Below are 17,463 nucleotides of genomic sequence, written 5' to 3'. Positions count from 1 at the left end.
ACAGTGATCTCTATTGGACTTTGATGCTTTATGGCATAAAAGACCCTCCTTAATTTATCTCTCAGTTTATTCACTGCAGGGTTCAATTTCCTGTAGGTGTGATTTTTAAACCCAGGTAATTGTAGTGTGATGTGTGAGTTATGTGATTAGTTTCTAATGTTTATAAGGTGTTGTGTTCCTTGGGATCTGGATCTTTTCTAGAAGGTGATTTTTTTCCAGTTTTATTAATGTTGACTGTCAGGATATGACTGTATTGTTCAAGCATGTTCAGGTTCTGCTGTAAGCCGTGTTCAGAGCAACTAGAACCAAATCATCTGCTTACTTTTTTAGCTCTTTTCCCTGACAGTCTTTGGATCAGTCTGAGTGTTTTTCCTTACAGGAGCGTTGATGTTCCTGTTAAATCCCTTCTGTGGCGCTGTTGCACTGCCTGAGGCTTCTTCACTGTTATACAGAGACACAGAAAACACTCTGATCTCTCAGAAACTTTATTAAAAATGTATTTAAAAATTAAAAATATATATTTATTTTATTTATTTGTTTGTTTTGCCCCTTTTTGGTAGCTAACGTTAGTAGTATTTTCCCATCCTCCTACCCAGGTATTCACACCATTCCAGTAGGTGGCAGAAATGCACCAAAAGCTGTTTAGCCACTGTAGCAAAGAGTAGCCAACCGCCATTAAACAGAAACGAAGAAGACGAGACGCGAGAGGAAACGAGGATGCACAAGAAGTTAAAAGAATTGAGAAGCACCCCGAAACTACTGAAGAGTTTTTGAACGCGTGACTGTATTTGTGCAGTCAGTAAAATGGCAGAAGTGAATCTTTCAGTGATTCAGGATCAGTTCATCTGTTCAATATGTCTGGATTTACTGAAGGATCCAGTGACCATTCCCTGTGGACACAGTTACTGTATGAGCTGTATTACAAACTGCTGGAATCAAGATGATCAGAAGAGAAACTACAGCTGCCCTCAGTGCAGACAGACCTTCAATACAAGACCTGATTTAAATAAAAATGTGGTGTTTGCTCAGATGGTGGAGATGCTGAAGAAGACAAAACTTCAGACTGATCGATCTGCTCTCAGTTCTGCTGGACCTGAAGATGTGGAGTGTGACGTCTGTACTGAGAGAAAATACAAAGCTATCAAGTCCTGTCTGATGTGTCTGAACTCTTACTGTCAAACTCACTTTGAAAGACATGAAGAACTTCAATCAGGTAGACGACACAAAGTGATTGATGTGACAGGAAGACTTCAGGAGATGATCTGCTCTCAACATGACAAACTCATCGAGGTTTACTGTCGCACTGATCAGAGATGTATTTGTTTGCTTTGTTTGGTGGATGAACATAAAAACCACGACACTGTATCAGCTGCAGCAGAGAGAACTGAGAAACAGGTATGAACGAATGAACAAATATATGAAATATAAATATAAAGCATAAGTGAAGTGGCTGCTTAGTGCCGCGTGGCCACATGAGGGCGCACAAGAGCAGAAAAAATGACAGCTCGACTGTAAAACAGAGATTAGTTTAGAAGATTACCCACTCAAACCTTACCTGACCAGTTGAGTTATCTGTTATGAATCTGTTGAACAGAGATTACTGGAGGACAAGCAGAGAAAACTCCATCAGAGAATCCAGGAGAAAGAGAAGAAGCTTCAGGATCTAAGAGAGGCTGTGAAGATTCACACGGTGAGTTTTGATGAATAGAGAAACATAAATACTGGAAGAAGTGTTTGAGATTGAGTTTCAGTCTGATTTTAATGTTTGTTAACAGATCTCTGCACAGACAGCAGTGGACGACACTGAGAGGATTTTTACTCAACTGATCCGATCCATTGAAAGAAGACGAACTGAGGTGATACAACTGATCAGAGATCAGGAAAAGACTGCAGTGAGTCGAGCTGAAGATCTCTTGAAGAAACTGAAGCAGGAGATTGATGATCTGAGGAGGAGAAATGATGAGATGGAGAAACTTTCACAAACAAAAGATCACATCAGTTTCCTTCAGGTAACTCAACACTGTACACTACAACATACATTACAAGAAATACATCTTGACTTTAATCAGATAGGATTGAGTTTTATTCATGTCTAAATCAACACAAATCTGATTGTTGTGTATTGTAGGTTTGATGTTTTTGTCATTGTGTTGTGTTCATGTAGAGTTTTCAGTCTCTCTCTTCATCTCCTGGATCTTCAGACAACATCACTGTCTCTTCTCGTCTCTCTTTTGATGATGTGATGAAATCTGTCACTAAACTGAAAGAAAAGATGGAGGATTTCTGTAAAGAAGAGATTGAAAAGATATCTGAGAAAGGTAAAGAAACATCTGGAACTAAGACTGTGATTTACTCTCAGAAATGAGTCTTACAGTAACATCAAATATAACAGAAGAAATACAGAGCAGATTAAAATGATGATTTTATATGAGATTTAATCTGATGATGTCACTTTATTTTCTTTAGTTTCATTCACTGAAATTATTTTCAATGAACCCAAGATCAGAGAGGAGTTCCTACAGTGTAAGACACATTTTATTATTATTATTTTCTCATTCATTACATTGAGATCATATGATACACTATAATACAATATTAAATTCCTTAAGGACTGTTTTTATGCATGTCAAAGTATTGGGTAAACCAAAGGACAAATCTTTGCATCCTTTCACCAACAAAATAAACATTAAATCATCACCTATTGACTTCATACCATTCATATCATTTAGAGACACTAGAATTCTGAATTAAATGTTATGATCTGACTGACTGTATTTTCATCCTACGAATGTGAATCCCAAATCACGTCATCCTTTTAAACCATAGTGGCTCAGGCTCAGTGATGTGAGGTGTGGTCGGCTTCACAGCATTGTGCGGGTTGCTACTGCGCAGTTGCGTGGATTAGCCTTGTGCTGGTGTTAAATTTTCATGTTGCTGTGATTTATGAAGGTTTTATTATGGTAGACGGTCATTGTTATAGTGTACATAAAAGGTTTAAAGAGTAACTAAACCCTAAACAAACTTTTTTTAGTTAATGATCTGTAAGAATGATGCTTTATTAGTGCTGTTCATTGATTTTAGTAAGTTTTTTGACATTTGGATATAAAGTGTTTCAATACTACAATATATGGTGTAAAAACGTCTGAGTGCTGCCCTCTTCAGGTTGAACGGTGGCTACTGCAGTTGAATTTTCCTATTGGATGTTGGGTCCAAAATATGACTTGTGACGTAAGCAGGTTGAAGCTCACCACGCCCTTGTTACGATCTCCCCACACACTTAGTTCGTCCCCTCGGTCTCCGTTGGGGTCTGCCCACTTTTCTTGCATTTTTCAAATATTGCCAGTGGGCGGAGTCAGGCTCTGACCAGGGGTTTAGTTACGCTTTAATAACTTAAACTTGTTAAAATGATATAAATAAAACAATACCCAGTGGAAACATGTAAACTGAACCAAACAGATTCAAACAGGATAAAATCCAAACTGCAAAAGCAGTCAACTTTAATGGTTTAAATGATTAAATTGCAAAATATCATCAGTCCATATGCAGCCTGACGTTGGAAAGCCACTTTGACCGTTGACTGTATGACTTCGGGTGAAAATGAGCCAGCAGCAGCACTGCTAGATGCTTGGATACTCTGTAAAACAGAGCAGAAAAATATTACTTCATGCCTTAAAGATGCATTTTAGACAATTAAAGAGAATAAAAAGAAGGTAAAGCTTACTGATAGTTTGTCTTTTTTGCTTGTTTGTATGTATAATGGCACCTATTTGCTTCTTATTCTTCTGTACCACCTTTTGAAGTCAGTCAAATTTAACCAGTATTTGAAACACGAGCAAACCACGATCTTCGTTTTAAATGTTTACTTCCAAAACATAAATAAAAGCTGTTACATAGTAGACATGGTCAAAAAACTGTATTGCTTCCATCATATCTAACTTCAAACTGAACACATTCAATCGCATGCATAATGACGTAGTGCGATCTGACTGGAAGCTCAAAATAACTAAATGTTATCAGATTTAAACATTACTAAATATGCATTTTAAAGCAAAAATATCTTATGAATTTTAATGAAATATTTTCTTATTAATTTAACTAAATTATTATTTTAAATGAAATTATTCCTATGTGGCTCTTACAGTATGATTACATATGATACATAAATATATGTTCCTTTCATTTTAGTAAAAGAACACATACAGCTAAAGATGCCCATTTGTATCCACTGTACTGTATATTTAACATACATAGTCAAATAAATTACGTAACATATTTAAATGGTCATTATTACTGACAGTCAGACAGTGACACATCACTTAACTCACTTCACATAACGCATTTAAAATTCAATGAAAATATACATTATGTACTCAATTAAAATATAAATAAAACACAATTTAGAAGATTAAAATCATTATTTTTTTGTAAAAAGATAACTTACCAGTGTAAAAATACTGGAATTTAGGTTATATGATCAAACTTGTGTGACCTGATAAGAACTCTAGCAGCTGCGTTTTGCACTAACATTAATTGTAGTCTATTTATTAAGTAATTAACTTAACGTTACCCGTCAGGCTCAGCTATAATTAATAATATATGTTTTACCATAGCAAGTGGTAGGATAGCTAATATAACGTAAGCTTAATAGGCGTAATAATATTAGATAAACTAAACATTAGTGTAATGTTAGCTAGCAGACCTTAGCATTGCTAAGCGGACACTTAACTGTTATTATATAGACACAAGATATGAAATATGATGCCATGTATCTTACCTTTATCTCCGTGAAGTGTGGATGATTGTTTTGAAGATGCATAAAGTTAGTGTATTTTTCTGACCCTTTCCGTCCACATATTCTACACATAGGGAAATTGTCTATCACCAGCACTCCCTCTTTGTTTTTTCACGAAGCCAAAACACTTCCATATTTGACTCTTTTATGCTGCATTTACACCAATTGCGTTTCAGGCGTCAAAATCGCGTCTACCAAGCCTAGTTTGCCGCTTGAACAGCTTGAATGCATTTGCGCGTGTTGACGTGCGAAAAAAGCAAGCATTTGTTATGCGTCATAGGCAAAATCCGCTTCTTGTGGGAGGGGCAAGTGCTATGCGGTTGTCTGTTTGCAAGATGACTGATGTTGATTGTGCATTTATTGAGAGAGTTACAGATTTGTATTTGGTAACCTTACTATAGGGGGAAAATAAACAGCGCGGGTCGATAAATGTCACGTGATTCAAAACAAAAGTGAAATGTGTATTACAACTTACCAGGTTGCCCAATGTCCTCACTGACACTCTTCCAAACGAGGTCCTTTTTATTCCTGTCTCCTCTATAGAAATAAGAACTTGTGTTGTATAGCTCTGGATGATTGCTTACGGACAATATCAAGCATTCCTTCAGGTTGAATGAGTGACTCCAGGCAGGGCGTCAGCCGGCAATTCACGTCAAACGCAGAATGCACAAAAAGCACCATGCGCATGTATCGCGCTCAATTCGCGCGAACGAGGCGGAATCATTTGAACCGCTCAAAGGAAAAAAAATGATGCACGTCTTTGCACTGTAATTTGAATATAACGCTACCGTGCAGTTTTACTACCATGGTGTACTGTATTACTGATCACCGGCACAATCCTAGCCCGGACTATCTGTTTGTTTTTGAATCATGCATTGCTGCGAACACAAAGGATCACAAAAAATTAGGAGGAGACGAGTACGTTTAGCTTGCGGAAAGAGTACCCTCTAGGGGTCTACCACTAAGGTGATGGTTTAAAGACTCAAGGTCATAACATGAACTCTCTTAGTACTATCTCATACTAGAGAGGCGCAGAGTGAGCTCCCCTAAGGGAAACGTGGTAAAAATTAAACTCAAGGGGGACGCAATGTGGATGCTAGCCCCACCCAGGTTCTCAAGGACACATCTAGTGAGAGGCTGACAGCCAATGGTCCGCAAAATCGGTCACCAAGCGGTGGAGAAGTACAAAAAACAGTTTTTGTGACATTTTTGCACTAACAGCCTTTCATAATCACCCTGTAGCCCAAGACAGCTTGCCCACTGAAGCTAAGCAGGGCTGAGCCTGGTCAGTACTTGGATGGGAGACCACCTGGGAAAAACCAGGTTGCTGCTGGTAGTGGTGTTAGTGAGACCAGCAGGGGGTGCTCACCCTGTGGTCTGTGTGGGTCCTAACACCCCAGTATAGTGATGGGGACACTATACTGTCAAAAAGCACCGTCCTTCGAATGAGACGTTAAACCGAGATCCTGACTCTCCGTGGTCATTAAAAATCCCGGGATGTCCTTCGAAAAGAGTAGGGGTGTGCCCCGGCATCCTGGCCAAACTTGCCCATTGGCCTACTAATCATACCTCATACTAATTGGCTAAATCACTCTCTAAATCTCTTCTCCAGTAATAAGCTGGTGTGTGGTGGGCGTTCTGGCGCAATATGGCTGCCGTCGCATCATCCAGGAGGATTCTCCACATTGGTGGTGGTTGAGGAAATTCCCCCATTCATATGTAAAGCGCTTTGAGTACTGAGAAAAGCGCTATATAAATGTAATGAATTATTATTATTATTATTATAATGGTGCAGTCGTGCAGCACCGAAAAGAAGGCTGCAAGCTGACACAGGAGCCATTCCTGGGTGTTCTCACTGATCTGAGAATACCGGCTCGATACGAACACTGTAAAATCTAGTGAACTTATTAGGTGTCGCTCTGCCAGCAGCTCTACAAATGTCTGTCAGCGAGGAACCACAAGCCAATGCCCAAGATGATGCCACACTTCTGGTTGAATGGGCTCTTAACAAAAGGGGCAAGCAGTGCCCTGTTTCTTGTAAGCCAGGGCTATTGTGTCTACAACCCAATGAGACATTCTATGCTTGGTGACAGCTTTTTTTTCTGCTCACCACCCTATCAGACAAAGACCTGTTCTTAAAAACCTAATGACCAGGTCATGCTGACCCACTGATCTACCGTCTATCGGTGTATGGTGTGGATATCAACGCGAAATCTACTTTAATAGTAGATGGTGACAGCCTCTTCTCCAAGCGGTGCTGGAGATATAAAAGCACAACTCTGATCGAGCATTCTCAGGGGTCATCTCGTTGAGAAGTGCACCAGTCAACAAACAGGTTCCATTTCAGGGTATATGCCTGTCTCAAAGACAGTGCTCGCGCTGTGGCAATGGTGTTAGATTCTGCTTGGGGTAAATCACCTAGAACCTCCGCACCCAGTCTAGAGACCACACATGGAGGTTCCACAGATCAGGGTGCGGGTGCCTTTATGTGCCCCTTGCTTGAGAAAGAAGGTCCTCTTTCAAGGGAATCTGTCACGAGGAGCATGAGCTCCAGAAACCAACTCCTGGTGGTCCAATACGGAGCAACTAAAAGAATGCACTCCTCGTCCTCCCTGACTTTGCACAAGGTCTGAAACGCTTATTTGTGCAGACCCCGCGGCCAGCTGTGTGCCAGTGCATCCACACGAGCGTGCCCTCGGTTAGTGAATAAAACATGCGAAAATGGGTTGTCAAACAGATCTATCTGTGCTCTGCCAAAACGTTTCCAAATCAGCTGAACCGACTACGGGTGGAATCGCCCCTAGGGCTGCACTGCTTGTGAAAGAGCATCTGCCGCTGTGTTGAGCTATCCCGGGATGTGAATGGCACGAACAGACCTCAGATTCTTCTGACTCCAAAGGAGGAGATGACGGGCGAGATGCGACAGGTGACGAGAGCGCAAACCGCCTTGGCGATTGATATGCGCAACAGTCGCAATGTTGGGGGTGTGAACTTATAGATCTTTGCCTCGCAACTCGCTGCTGAAACTGACGAGAGCAAGCTATACAGCCCACAACTCTAGGCAATTTATATGCCAGTGCAGCTGGGGTGATGTCCAGACCAGCTCGCTACATGTGGCTCCCCACCCTGTGAAAGAGGCATCTGTACCCACAATGGCATGGCTGGAGACCTGTCTCAGTGGTACACCTGCCCTGAGAAATGCTGGGTCTGACCATGGGGTGAATGTGAGGCAGCATGTCAGTGTAATTATTATCCCGCTCACACATCCGCTGGCAAAAGAGGAGAGGGAGGACGTAGGGTTATAAAACCATCTCTCAAAGAGCAGTCCCCTCCACCTCCAGGTCGCCCGCCAGATTGCTGCCAGCTTTCGAAGCCAAAAAAAGCTGATTTGGTTACCGCACCTGCCTCTTATTAAATACGCGGACGGTGCCGGCAGATGCAAATACCTGCATGCCAAGTTCATTGGCGTTTTAGAAGTTTCTCAAAGTAGATTGGTCCCGTGAGACACATTCCCAATTCGTCGTTCACGACGTGACATCGTAGTGACCGACTGAAAGGGAACTGACTGTTGACTTGTTGTCTAATATATCTGACTGTAATAATATAATCAATGTTATTTACTTCATCTCTTTAAATGATCAGTGTATAGATGCTGTATATACACTAACCTGACCTCAGATTATCAAATGAATCATTATAGAAACATGCAAACAAATATTATAAACTAATGTACATTAAAATATGATGTTTTTATCTTCCTCAGATTTCAGGCTCTTCTCTCTGGATCCAAACACAGCACACAGACGTATCCATTTGTATGAGGAAAACACAGCGGCTACTTACACTGACACATATCAGCATTTTCCTGAACATCCAGACAGATTTAAAGTTTTTCCTCAGGTGTTGTGTAGAGAGAGTTTGTGTGGACGCTGTTACTGGGAAATTGAATGGAGTGGGGATTATGGTGTGTTTATATCAGTGTCATATAAGAGCATCAGCAGGGAGGGAAAAGGTGATGAGTGTGCATTTGGACTTAATGATCAGTCCTGGAGTTTGATCTGTTCTTCCTCCGGATGTTCATTCTGGCACAATAAGATAAAGACAAATCTCCCTGTAGTGCTCAGATCTTCTAGAATAGGAGTTTATGTGGATCACAGTTCAGGATCTCTGTCCTTCTACAGCGTCTCTGACACAATGACCCTCATCCACAGAGTCAACACCACATTCACTAAACCTCTCTATCTTGGGTTTGGATTAAATTGTGACTCAACAGTAAAACTATGTGATCTAACATTATAAAATATTCATGCTTAAACTGGATTATATACACAAGTGTCACCTAAACCAGTTTATATAATTTGACAAATTAAAAGATAAATTATAATTCATATTTGTTATAGATTTCTTTCTACATTGTCTGTCTAACTTTAGTTTGTAGACTGTGATTTAAATAACAGATGTGCAATAAAGTTGTCGTGAAACAGTCTTGACTAAATAATTGCAAAAAAAAAATCAATAATAAAATTTGTTTTCAACAAATTTCATATTGATTAGTTGGTTTGTGACGTCACATGCTTCCACACCACGTGGACACACAACTGCTTCATACGACGCATAAAGTCTTCATACAGCACAAGCTGCACGTTTATCAGGTGCCGCTTCTTATCACACAATCAGTTTGAAAGCAAGGCAGTGTTGCTCATACCGCAGCGTTTCTTGATCTGTAGGCTGATGTTTTTCTGTTGGTTAGAAATTGAAGGATTTGGGTAATTAGTTGTTGGTATTTCTATTTAGGCTGTGAATAGTCATTGGGATACTTTTAGACTAATTTGAATGGCCATTGGGCAGAGATGCTCACAAGTCTTTGAGCTTGAGTCCAAGTCAAGTCTCGTTGTAATATCTGTGTCATACACGTTTGTGTCCTCATAAACCATGTACAAGAACACACACACAATAACAGCAGGCACTTACAGGATGAGGACACAGTAAAGGTATACAGGACCTAAAATTTTCACATTTTAAAAACTTATTTCCCCTTTTTTTGAAAACACCATACAAGGGTTAATCAAACGCTCATTTATATTTCATAAGGAATACAGTCGGAGTTAACCTCACGTAACATTAGCTCGTAGCTAAACCAAGAAGCAAGCTAACGGTAACATTAAATGGTCAATGCTGCGTTAATGTTAAACAAGTTTACTGACCTGTCAGGATGCGCTTTCAGATCCCTGATAAAATTAGATGTGGTTGATCCAGAATCTTTTATCTTGAGGCCGCATATTTTGCATTGAGCGCTTTTGTTTTGAGCCATCGTTTAGTACGTTTCTAAACCCAGAGCTGACTATGAATGGCACAGCAGAGGCCGGTCGGTGCAGTCGACATGTTTGTCCTGAGTCCTCAAATTTTTTTTTCGCTGCCCCCTAATAGACCCTTTTACAGCCCACGTGATCAAATAGCATGCGCGCATTTTGGCAACGGAATTGTTGTTGTTCCCCATTGGTTCTAACGTGTTAGCAACTCAGAAAGTTTATTAAAACGTTTTCCCAGCATCAAAACGTCTGGTTGTTGCGTTTGGTTGCACTAATATAATATACTAATATACATATATATGTATCTGGCAACTTTATTTTTGGCCATCTACTAACGTCTTCTATCCACTCCACTATAGTACACGGATCTGGGAGCTGTGTTGAAAAAGTTGATAAATCAACTTTTTAAAAAAACTTTCTCTGTCTGTGCTGCTTCACTGCTGATTCTTGCCATACTTCCGTTGCAAAAATGTGCACGCAAATGTTGCCACGTCATCGTTGTGTACAAACAGTAGGTGTTCTCAAATGTCAAGGAAGGATCCTCGGAAGCCAGAATTTTGAAGAAGCTACGTCATCCAATGTTGAGGATCCTTGGATTTTCAACCAAGGACTGACTGAGTCGCGCTCTGAAATCACCCACAATCCTATGCACGCAGTGCAAAAGCACACCTTTTCACTGACTTAACAATGAATAACGCAATGATGTGCACTTGCTAGCCTGTTCCATTTACATGTTCTCTAAATTCTAAAGAGGAGCCTTGCTTAGCCTCTGAAGGAAGTAACTTGGAAGGACCAGTCCTGCAAAGGAAGTATCCTTGACACTGAGAAACACCTCTAGTAAAAGGGTCTATGTGTGGCCGCGCGCGGAGCAGATAGGTAGTACGTCATGTGTTACGTCATGGGCAGGTAATGGAGGGAGGGGAATAACAGCGAGCTCATCAGACGTTTTCCTAAAAATAAACATTGTTCACGAGTCCTGCAGCTCGAGTCCAAGTAGAGTCTGAAGTCTTTCGAGGATGAGTCTCAAGTCGAGTCACTGTGTATAAAACGTGGCGATTTTTTATGGCGGAAGAGCACTTAGTTTGCAGCACTTGGACCTCTGCCGCAGTAACATCATCACTCCTGTGAACTCGCTCAAATTCAGTGAGAGGGGGAGTGATGATGTTACTGCGAGCCAAGGTTGAAGTGTTGCAAACTAAGTGCTCTTCCGCCATATGATATATTTCTCATTTTTTATCCACTTAAAAAAATTGCCATGTTTTATTTTGTGCCACCATACTTAATCATGTAACTACTCATGTAACAGTCTTTAAATAGGGAAAACATGGAAGTGTTTGGTGGTTTTTAAAATAATCCCTGTTTGGATCCTAAGGAATGAATGGGGCTAGGCTAAATGCTAACACATTCACGGTGTGCTGTACAAAGATGAAGTGCACGCACTGAAAAAATATAGGATGTATTTATTCATCAAGTTGAGGTAAGAACATAGTAAAATATTGAAAAACTGTGGTGTTTTCCTTTAAGACCCTTGGGAATGCCTAGGAGGAGTGACGTAAGAGGGATCTTGCGCATTTATGACATATCTTGAGATAAAACAACAGAGCTAGGACTAAATAACAATAATAAAATCAGTCTTCCGATGCAATTTACGTTATTTACAGCAATAATCTGACAATAAATTGATTTGAACACCTCCCACGTGACATCATCAACGGTGTTGTTGAACCAACATGTTTTAAAGTAAGGGGTAACAACGCATGTATATCACTTTGATATCATAATGACTTAATGATCATCAAGGTCTAAAGTTGAAGATTAAAATGAGTTTATTAATCTGGGGTAAAATATATTTACCAGCACATCTCTAAAGACTAAATTAGTTTGGTATATTTATGTTTTAAAATTTAAAGACATTTTGATATTTAAGCACAAACGTTTTTATCTAAGGCTTAAAAATCTATATCAAAAAGATTATAATAGTAAAGCTCTGTAGTACTGTGTGGCTTTTGCACTTCTAATTTGAGTAATATTTATGTTTTTATCTGATCGAAAAAATAATCGACCAATTAACTGATAATAATATAATATAATAATCAATAGTTGCAGCCCTAATAATCTACATAATTATATTATCAGTGGTGTATAAAGACCATGAACTGTATTGTTTTCATTATCTTATCCCCTTCAGACCTGATCTTTCAGGTGTTTAATCAGTGTGCCTCATTTTGATTGGTTGATCAGCATTTAGTTGATCGGTCCATTCCAGTGGACCCCTCCAGTCTGATGGGGTTAAAATGAGTCGTTTTAATCTAAATACACCGCAGGTCCCCTTACGTGGAAGTCACCTTCATTACCTGTCTACAGGTTTGTCACGCATTTTGTCACTACATTGTCTCAGATGATGATATGTTTGTCCTGTGGTGGCTACCATAGCTTCTCTATGTATTTAGAAAGAGAGGGGTGAGCTATGGAATGAGCCGTTGGTTGCGATTTGCATTCTCGCCACTAAAATCTACACACAGCACCTTTAACACCAAACTCTATTGAAATAAATTAAAAGTCGAGTTTTTTGTGCCACAGATAAAAATCAGCAAATTAAAAGTTCAAGTATGATAAGTGTGCTGTCTCTGTAGACAAAAGTCTTGCTACATAGTTCAGGCAGATAAAAACATATACAAGCGTTGTAATGATATCCATACCTGCATCCTTTGACACAGACACAGTGACCCCAAGCCCAGAGATAAGTTTACTCTCCGACACACAACATCCATGTCTATGACAGGGACTTAGGACAGAATCTGCTGTTGTCAAGATGAAGATAACCGTGGTTATGACCACACTGTTCAAGTGTTACCGTGGTGGCCAGTCCAGAAACTCCAACGTGGACCACTAACTTAAAAACAGAAAAATCATTGGATTGTTACTTTTGACCCTGGACCACAAAACCAGTCATAAGTCACACAAATATATTTGTAGCAATAGCCAACAATACAATAAATGAGTCAAAATTATAGATTTTGATGCCAAAAGTCATTAGTATATAAGATCATGTTTCATGAAGATATTTTTTTAATTTCCTACTGTTAATATATCAAAAATGTATTTATCTTTAGTAATATGTGTTGCTAAGGACTTCATTTGGACAACTTTAAAGATGATTTTTTTCAATATTTAGATTTTTTGCACCTTCAGATTTTCAAATAGTTGTATCTCGATCCAAATGTTGTCCAATCCTTTACTATGATTTATTCAGCTTTCAGATGATGTATAAATCTTAATTTCAAAAAATGACCTTTATGACTGGTTTTGTGTTTCAGGGTCACATATTTTAATTATGAATTATATGATGTTTTTTATAGTATAACATTTAGTTGGCTATGAACATTAAAGTGGGATATGGAAAATATTTTACTTCCTATAAACCAGTGGTTCTCAAACTGGGGGCTGTGAGATGGTGCCAGGGGGGCCCCAGCTTTATGACATTTTATAAAATACATGAATTTATCATGAATTCTGTGTAATTAAACCAAAAAAATATACAAGGCTACAAACCAACAGCACTACTTTTAATTTTATATGTTTTGTTTAATTAAAATTTTACATTTAAGAACAAATTTGTCATAGATTTTCTTTGGGGGGGCCGCGAAGAAATGCACTGTACACAAGGGGGGCCGCACGCTGAAAAGTTTGAGAACCACTGCTATAAACTACCTATTTCACCTTTGAGTATTTGTATAATATTATTGTATGCTTGAAGAAAAAAGAACTAATTTAAACAAAGTAAACATTTATTATCAAATGAATATTGTTACGCTACATGTGGGAGATGCTGTTTCTATAGTGACGGTAGAAGAGTCTGGACCGCTTGATACTCCACAGGAATTTCAGCAACATGAAGGTTTATATCTGGACCCAAACCCAGTTTCTTCAGCTCCTAATAGGAGGACAGTGAATGTTTATTGCTCAGGAATAGCTCACCAGAGTTTAATAGCAGGATGACTAATAACTTGTTTGTTCTTCATTTGATTGGATTGGACTGCTTTTTCCAGAATAATCACTGAGATATTTTAGAGATCAGCTGTCACACATTGTTTTTTCGTACATACATACACATGTTATATTAATAATAAGTGAATTACTACAAGATTATTTATGCACTTTATTAAATATGTTCAGGTTAGGGTTGCTATGTGAAAGTTTGTAACAGAAAATTGTGGTTATCATCTTGTCACTTTCCTGGTATAGAAAACCGAAAATTATTAAATGGATTTATAGCGTTTTGGAACCAAACTCTTCATGATGTTTTGGGCGCAGTTTGTAACACTGACACCTAGTGGACATTTAGTGAACGACCACTAAACTACTTTGCTTACGTTTATCAACCACGGAAACATTTATTGAGAAGAGAAACCGAAACTACTGAAGAGTTTTTGAACGCGTCACTGTATTTGTGCAGTCAGTAAAATGGCGGAAGCGACTCTTTCAGTGTCTCAGGATCAGTTTATCTGTTCAATCTGTCTGGATTTACTGAAGGATCCAGTGACCATTCCCTGTGGACACAGTTACTGTATGAGCTGTATTACAAACTGCTGGAATCAAGATGATCAGAAGAGAAACTACAGCTGCCCTCAGTGCAGACAGACCTTCAATACAAGACCTGATTTAAATAAAAATGTGGTGTTTGCTCAGATGGTGGAGATGCTAAAGAAGACAAAACTTCAGACTGATCGATCTGCTGTCAGTTCTGCTGGACCTGAAGATGTGGAGTGTGACGTCTGTACTGAGAGAAAACACAAAGCTGTCAAGTCCTGTCTGGTGTGTCTGAACTCTTACTGTCAAACTCACTTTGAAAGACATGAAGAACTTCAATCAGGTAGACGACACAAAGTGATTGATGTGACAGGACGACTTCAGGAGATGATCTGCTCTCAACATGACAAACTCATCGAGGTTTACTGTCGCACTGATCAGAGATGTATTTGTTATCTGTGTGCGATGGATGAACATAAAAATCACGACACTGTATCAGCTGCAGCAGAGAGAACTGAGAAACAGGTATGAACAAATGAACAAATATATGAAATATAAATATAAAGCATAAGTGAAGCTGCTGCTTAGTGCCGCGTGGCCACATGAGGGCGCACAAGAGCAGAAGAAATGACAGATTGACTGTAAAACAGAAATTAGTTTAGAAGATTACTCACTTAAACCTTACCTGACCAGTTGAGTTATCTGTTATGAATCTGTTGAACAGAGATTACTGGAGGACAAGCAGAGAAAACTCCATCAGAGAATCCAGGAGAAAGAGAAGAAGCTTCAGGATCTAAGAGAGGCTGTGAAGATTCACACGGTGAGTTTTGATGAATAGAGAAACATAAATACTGGAAGAAGTGTTTGAGATTGAGTTTCAGTCTGATTTTAATGTTTGTTAACAGATCTCTGCACAGACAGCAGTGGATGACACTGAGAGGATCTTTACTCAACTGATCCGATCCATTGAGAGAAGACGATCTGAGGTGATACAACTGATCAGAGATCAGGAAAAGACTGCAGTGAGTCGAGCTGAAGATCTCTTGAAGAAACTGAAGCAGGAGATTGATGATCTGAGGAGGAGAAATGATGAGATGGAGAAACTTTCACAAACAAAAGATCACATCAGTTTCCTTCAGGTAACTCAACACTGTACACTACAACATACATTACAAGAAATACATCTTGACTTTAATCAGATAGGATTGAGTTTTATTCATGTCTAAATCAACACAAATCTGATTGTTGTGTATTGTAGGTTTGATGTTTTTGTCATTGTGTTGTGTTCATGTAGAGTTTTCAGTCTCTCTCTTCATCTCCTGGATCTTCAGACAACATCACTGTCTCTTCTCGTCTCTCTTTTGATGATGTGATGAAATCTGTCACTAAACTGAAAGAAAAGATGGAGGATTTCTGTAAAGAAGAGATTGATAAGATATCTGAGAAAGGTAAAGAAACATCCAGTAGCAGTTTTAACATAAAGTGGCATGGCATCTTATGCACAGTAGCCACTGGCACGTGCCACTATGTTTAGTGGCACTTCCGGTTTCCATTGGCCCGTACCAGTGGCTCGTCGAGTGGCACTTCCGCTGTCCAGTGGCTCATACCACTCCGTTTAGTTGCTCGTACATTGTCACATGTCAGTAAAACTTAGGTCTGTTGGATTGAGGCATGTGGCACTGAAGTCACCGATCGATCATTACAGATCCGAGCGTAACTTACGCGTGCTGCTGCTATGTTCATTTAATTATGACACAATGATTTTGTGTGTCCTTTTTGACTCTGGTGTTTCAGTTAGCCGAATGCGTAAAATGAATCGAGAGCTATATATATCATCTTGACGCTCGTTCTTAAGGGATTGTATGATCACAATATTTAAAATGGAAATGCATAATATTTTGAGTGTTTTATTTTAATATAGGGATTGTTAATGTACGTCACCGCAGTGTTGCATTATGGGACGTGGGCGCCATGTTTAGAGGCACCGCCGACCGCTATGCCATTTAATTGTGGGTGTGTTAAGCTAAAACTAGGTAAACTTGAAGAAGAACCGAAGAAATTTAGGAGTTTGAAAGAAAAAGAGAAGGGACCCTATCGGGAGAAACTAAGTGCTACTGCCAAAAAACTTTATTTGGACAAATAAACAACAGATCCATGTGATTTAGCAGCCCATGACTGGATTACGGATCCAGACGCACTACCTCCGCTCACATATCTGTTATTATTACCTTGTTTTTGGATTGAGTGCATACACTTTGCAGGAGTTTAAGAGCTATAAATCCCTTTAAGCTCATAGTAAGATGACATTCTTCTTTCGGAGTTTTATGACGGTTGGCAAACCAGCTAAAAGATATATGCCATTTACTTACAATGTATACGTATCTTAATGAATCTATAAAAAAATATCCGTTTTATTCTGTGCAATGAATCAACACATGTTCATAAGATGGCTCTTCTGTGCTTGGCCAAGTTATTAAAACAAACAAAATGCTAAATATTCAGCTAACGTTATGTTATTTCAAAGAGTCACAAGCAGTTTGAGCAGTTGCATTTAATAAAAAATATTTGTTATAATCGTCAAAATTGTCTAAAGATTTATTTTTATAACTCTTGTGGTTATGTTGATCAGAAATGAATGAATAACGTTACATAATTTACATTTACAAGTTAGTTTGACAGTGTTAGCATAAAAACAAGACAATTTAAGTGGTTCTGCTTTTATTAATCACAAATTACTGAATGACTGAAAATGCAGCAAACACACTCTATAGCTGATGCAGGGATTTTTTTGAAAAGTAAAGGTTTTTTCTCCTGATCGGCGTCTTTTCGTCA

The 17,463-nt window shown here is 39.0% G+C and overlaps 2 protein-coding genes and 1 long non-coding RNA gene across 4 annotated transcripts in view; 2 read left to right on the top strand and 1 right to left on the bottom strand.

Moving 5' to 3' along the window:
• Positions 1-17,463, bottom strand: part of LOC141282293 (uncharacterized) — a 30,991-nt gene that overhangs the window by 553 nt on the left and 12,975 nt on the right. The gene's annotated exons all lie outside the window — the stretch shown is intronic.
• Positions 1-17,463, top strand: part of LOC135744302 (tripartite motif-containing protein 16-like) — a 35,597-nt gene that overhangs the window by 6,391 nt on the left and 11,743 nt on the right. Inside the window, exons 1-4 of one of the 2 annotated variants that reach the window (XM_065262332.2) lie at positions 14,293-15,156; positions 15,356-15,451; positions 15,537-15,770; positions 15,926-16,079. The exons of the other annotated variant lie outside the window; for it this stretch is intronic. Coding sequence (XP_065118404.1) covers positions 14,566-15,156; positions 15,356-15,451; positions 15,537-15,770; positions 15,926-16,079 — 1,075 coding nt within the window. The 5' untranslated portion in view covers positions 14,293-14,565. Of the gene's footprint in view, positions 1-14,292; positions 15,157-15,355; positions 15,452-15,536; positions 15,771-15,925; positions 16,080-17,463 lie in introns of those variants that run through there. 2 annotated transcript variants of the gene reach the window in all.
• On the top strand, positions 39-9,180 carry LOC135744300 (E3 ubiquitin/ISG15 ligase TRIM25-like). The gene is made up of 6 exons (XM_065262329.2): positions 39-1,395; positions 1,595-1,690; positions 1,776-2,009; positions 2,165-2,318; positions 2,467-2,523; positions 8,556-9,180. Exons 1-6 carry the CDS (start codon positions 805-807, stop codon positions 9,089-9,091), a joined length of 1,668 nt encoding a protein of 555 aa, XP_065118401.1. The 5' UTR covers positions 39-804; the 3' UTR covers positions 9,092-9,180.

The sequence above is a fragment of the Paramisgurnus dabryanus genome, chromosome 6 (assembly GCF_030506205.2).
Source record: "Paramisgurnus dabryanus chromosome 6, PD_genome_1.1, whole genome shotgun sequence".
NCBI lineage: Eukaryota > Metazoa > Chordata > Actinopteri > Cypriniformes > Cobitidae > Paramisgurnus > Paramisgurnus dabryanus.
Note: the sequence above shows the minus strand (reverse complement) of the source record. Positions and strands in the feature narration are given on the sequence as shown.

Bases quoted from the DNA above. Each gene is read 5' to 3' on its own strand.
- LOC135744300 (XM_065262329.2), top strand. From the start codon at position 805: ATGGCAGAAGTGAATCTTTCAGTGATTCAGGATCAGTTCATCTGTTCA. The intron at 1,691-1,775 runs GTGAGTTTTGAT...GTTTGTTAACAG, and splicing joins AGGCTGTGAAGATTCACACG to ATCTCTGCACAGACAGCAGT. The intron at 2,524-8,555 runs GTAAGACACATT...TATCTTCCTCAG, and splicing joins CAGAGAGGAGTTCCTACAGT to ATTTCAGGCTCTTCTCTCTG.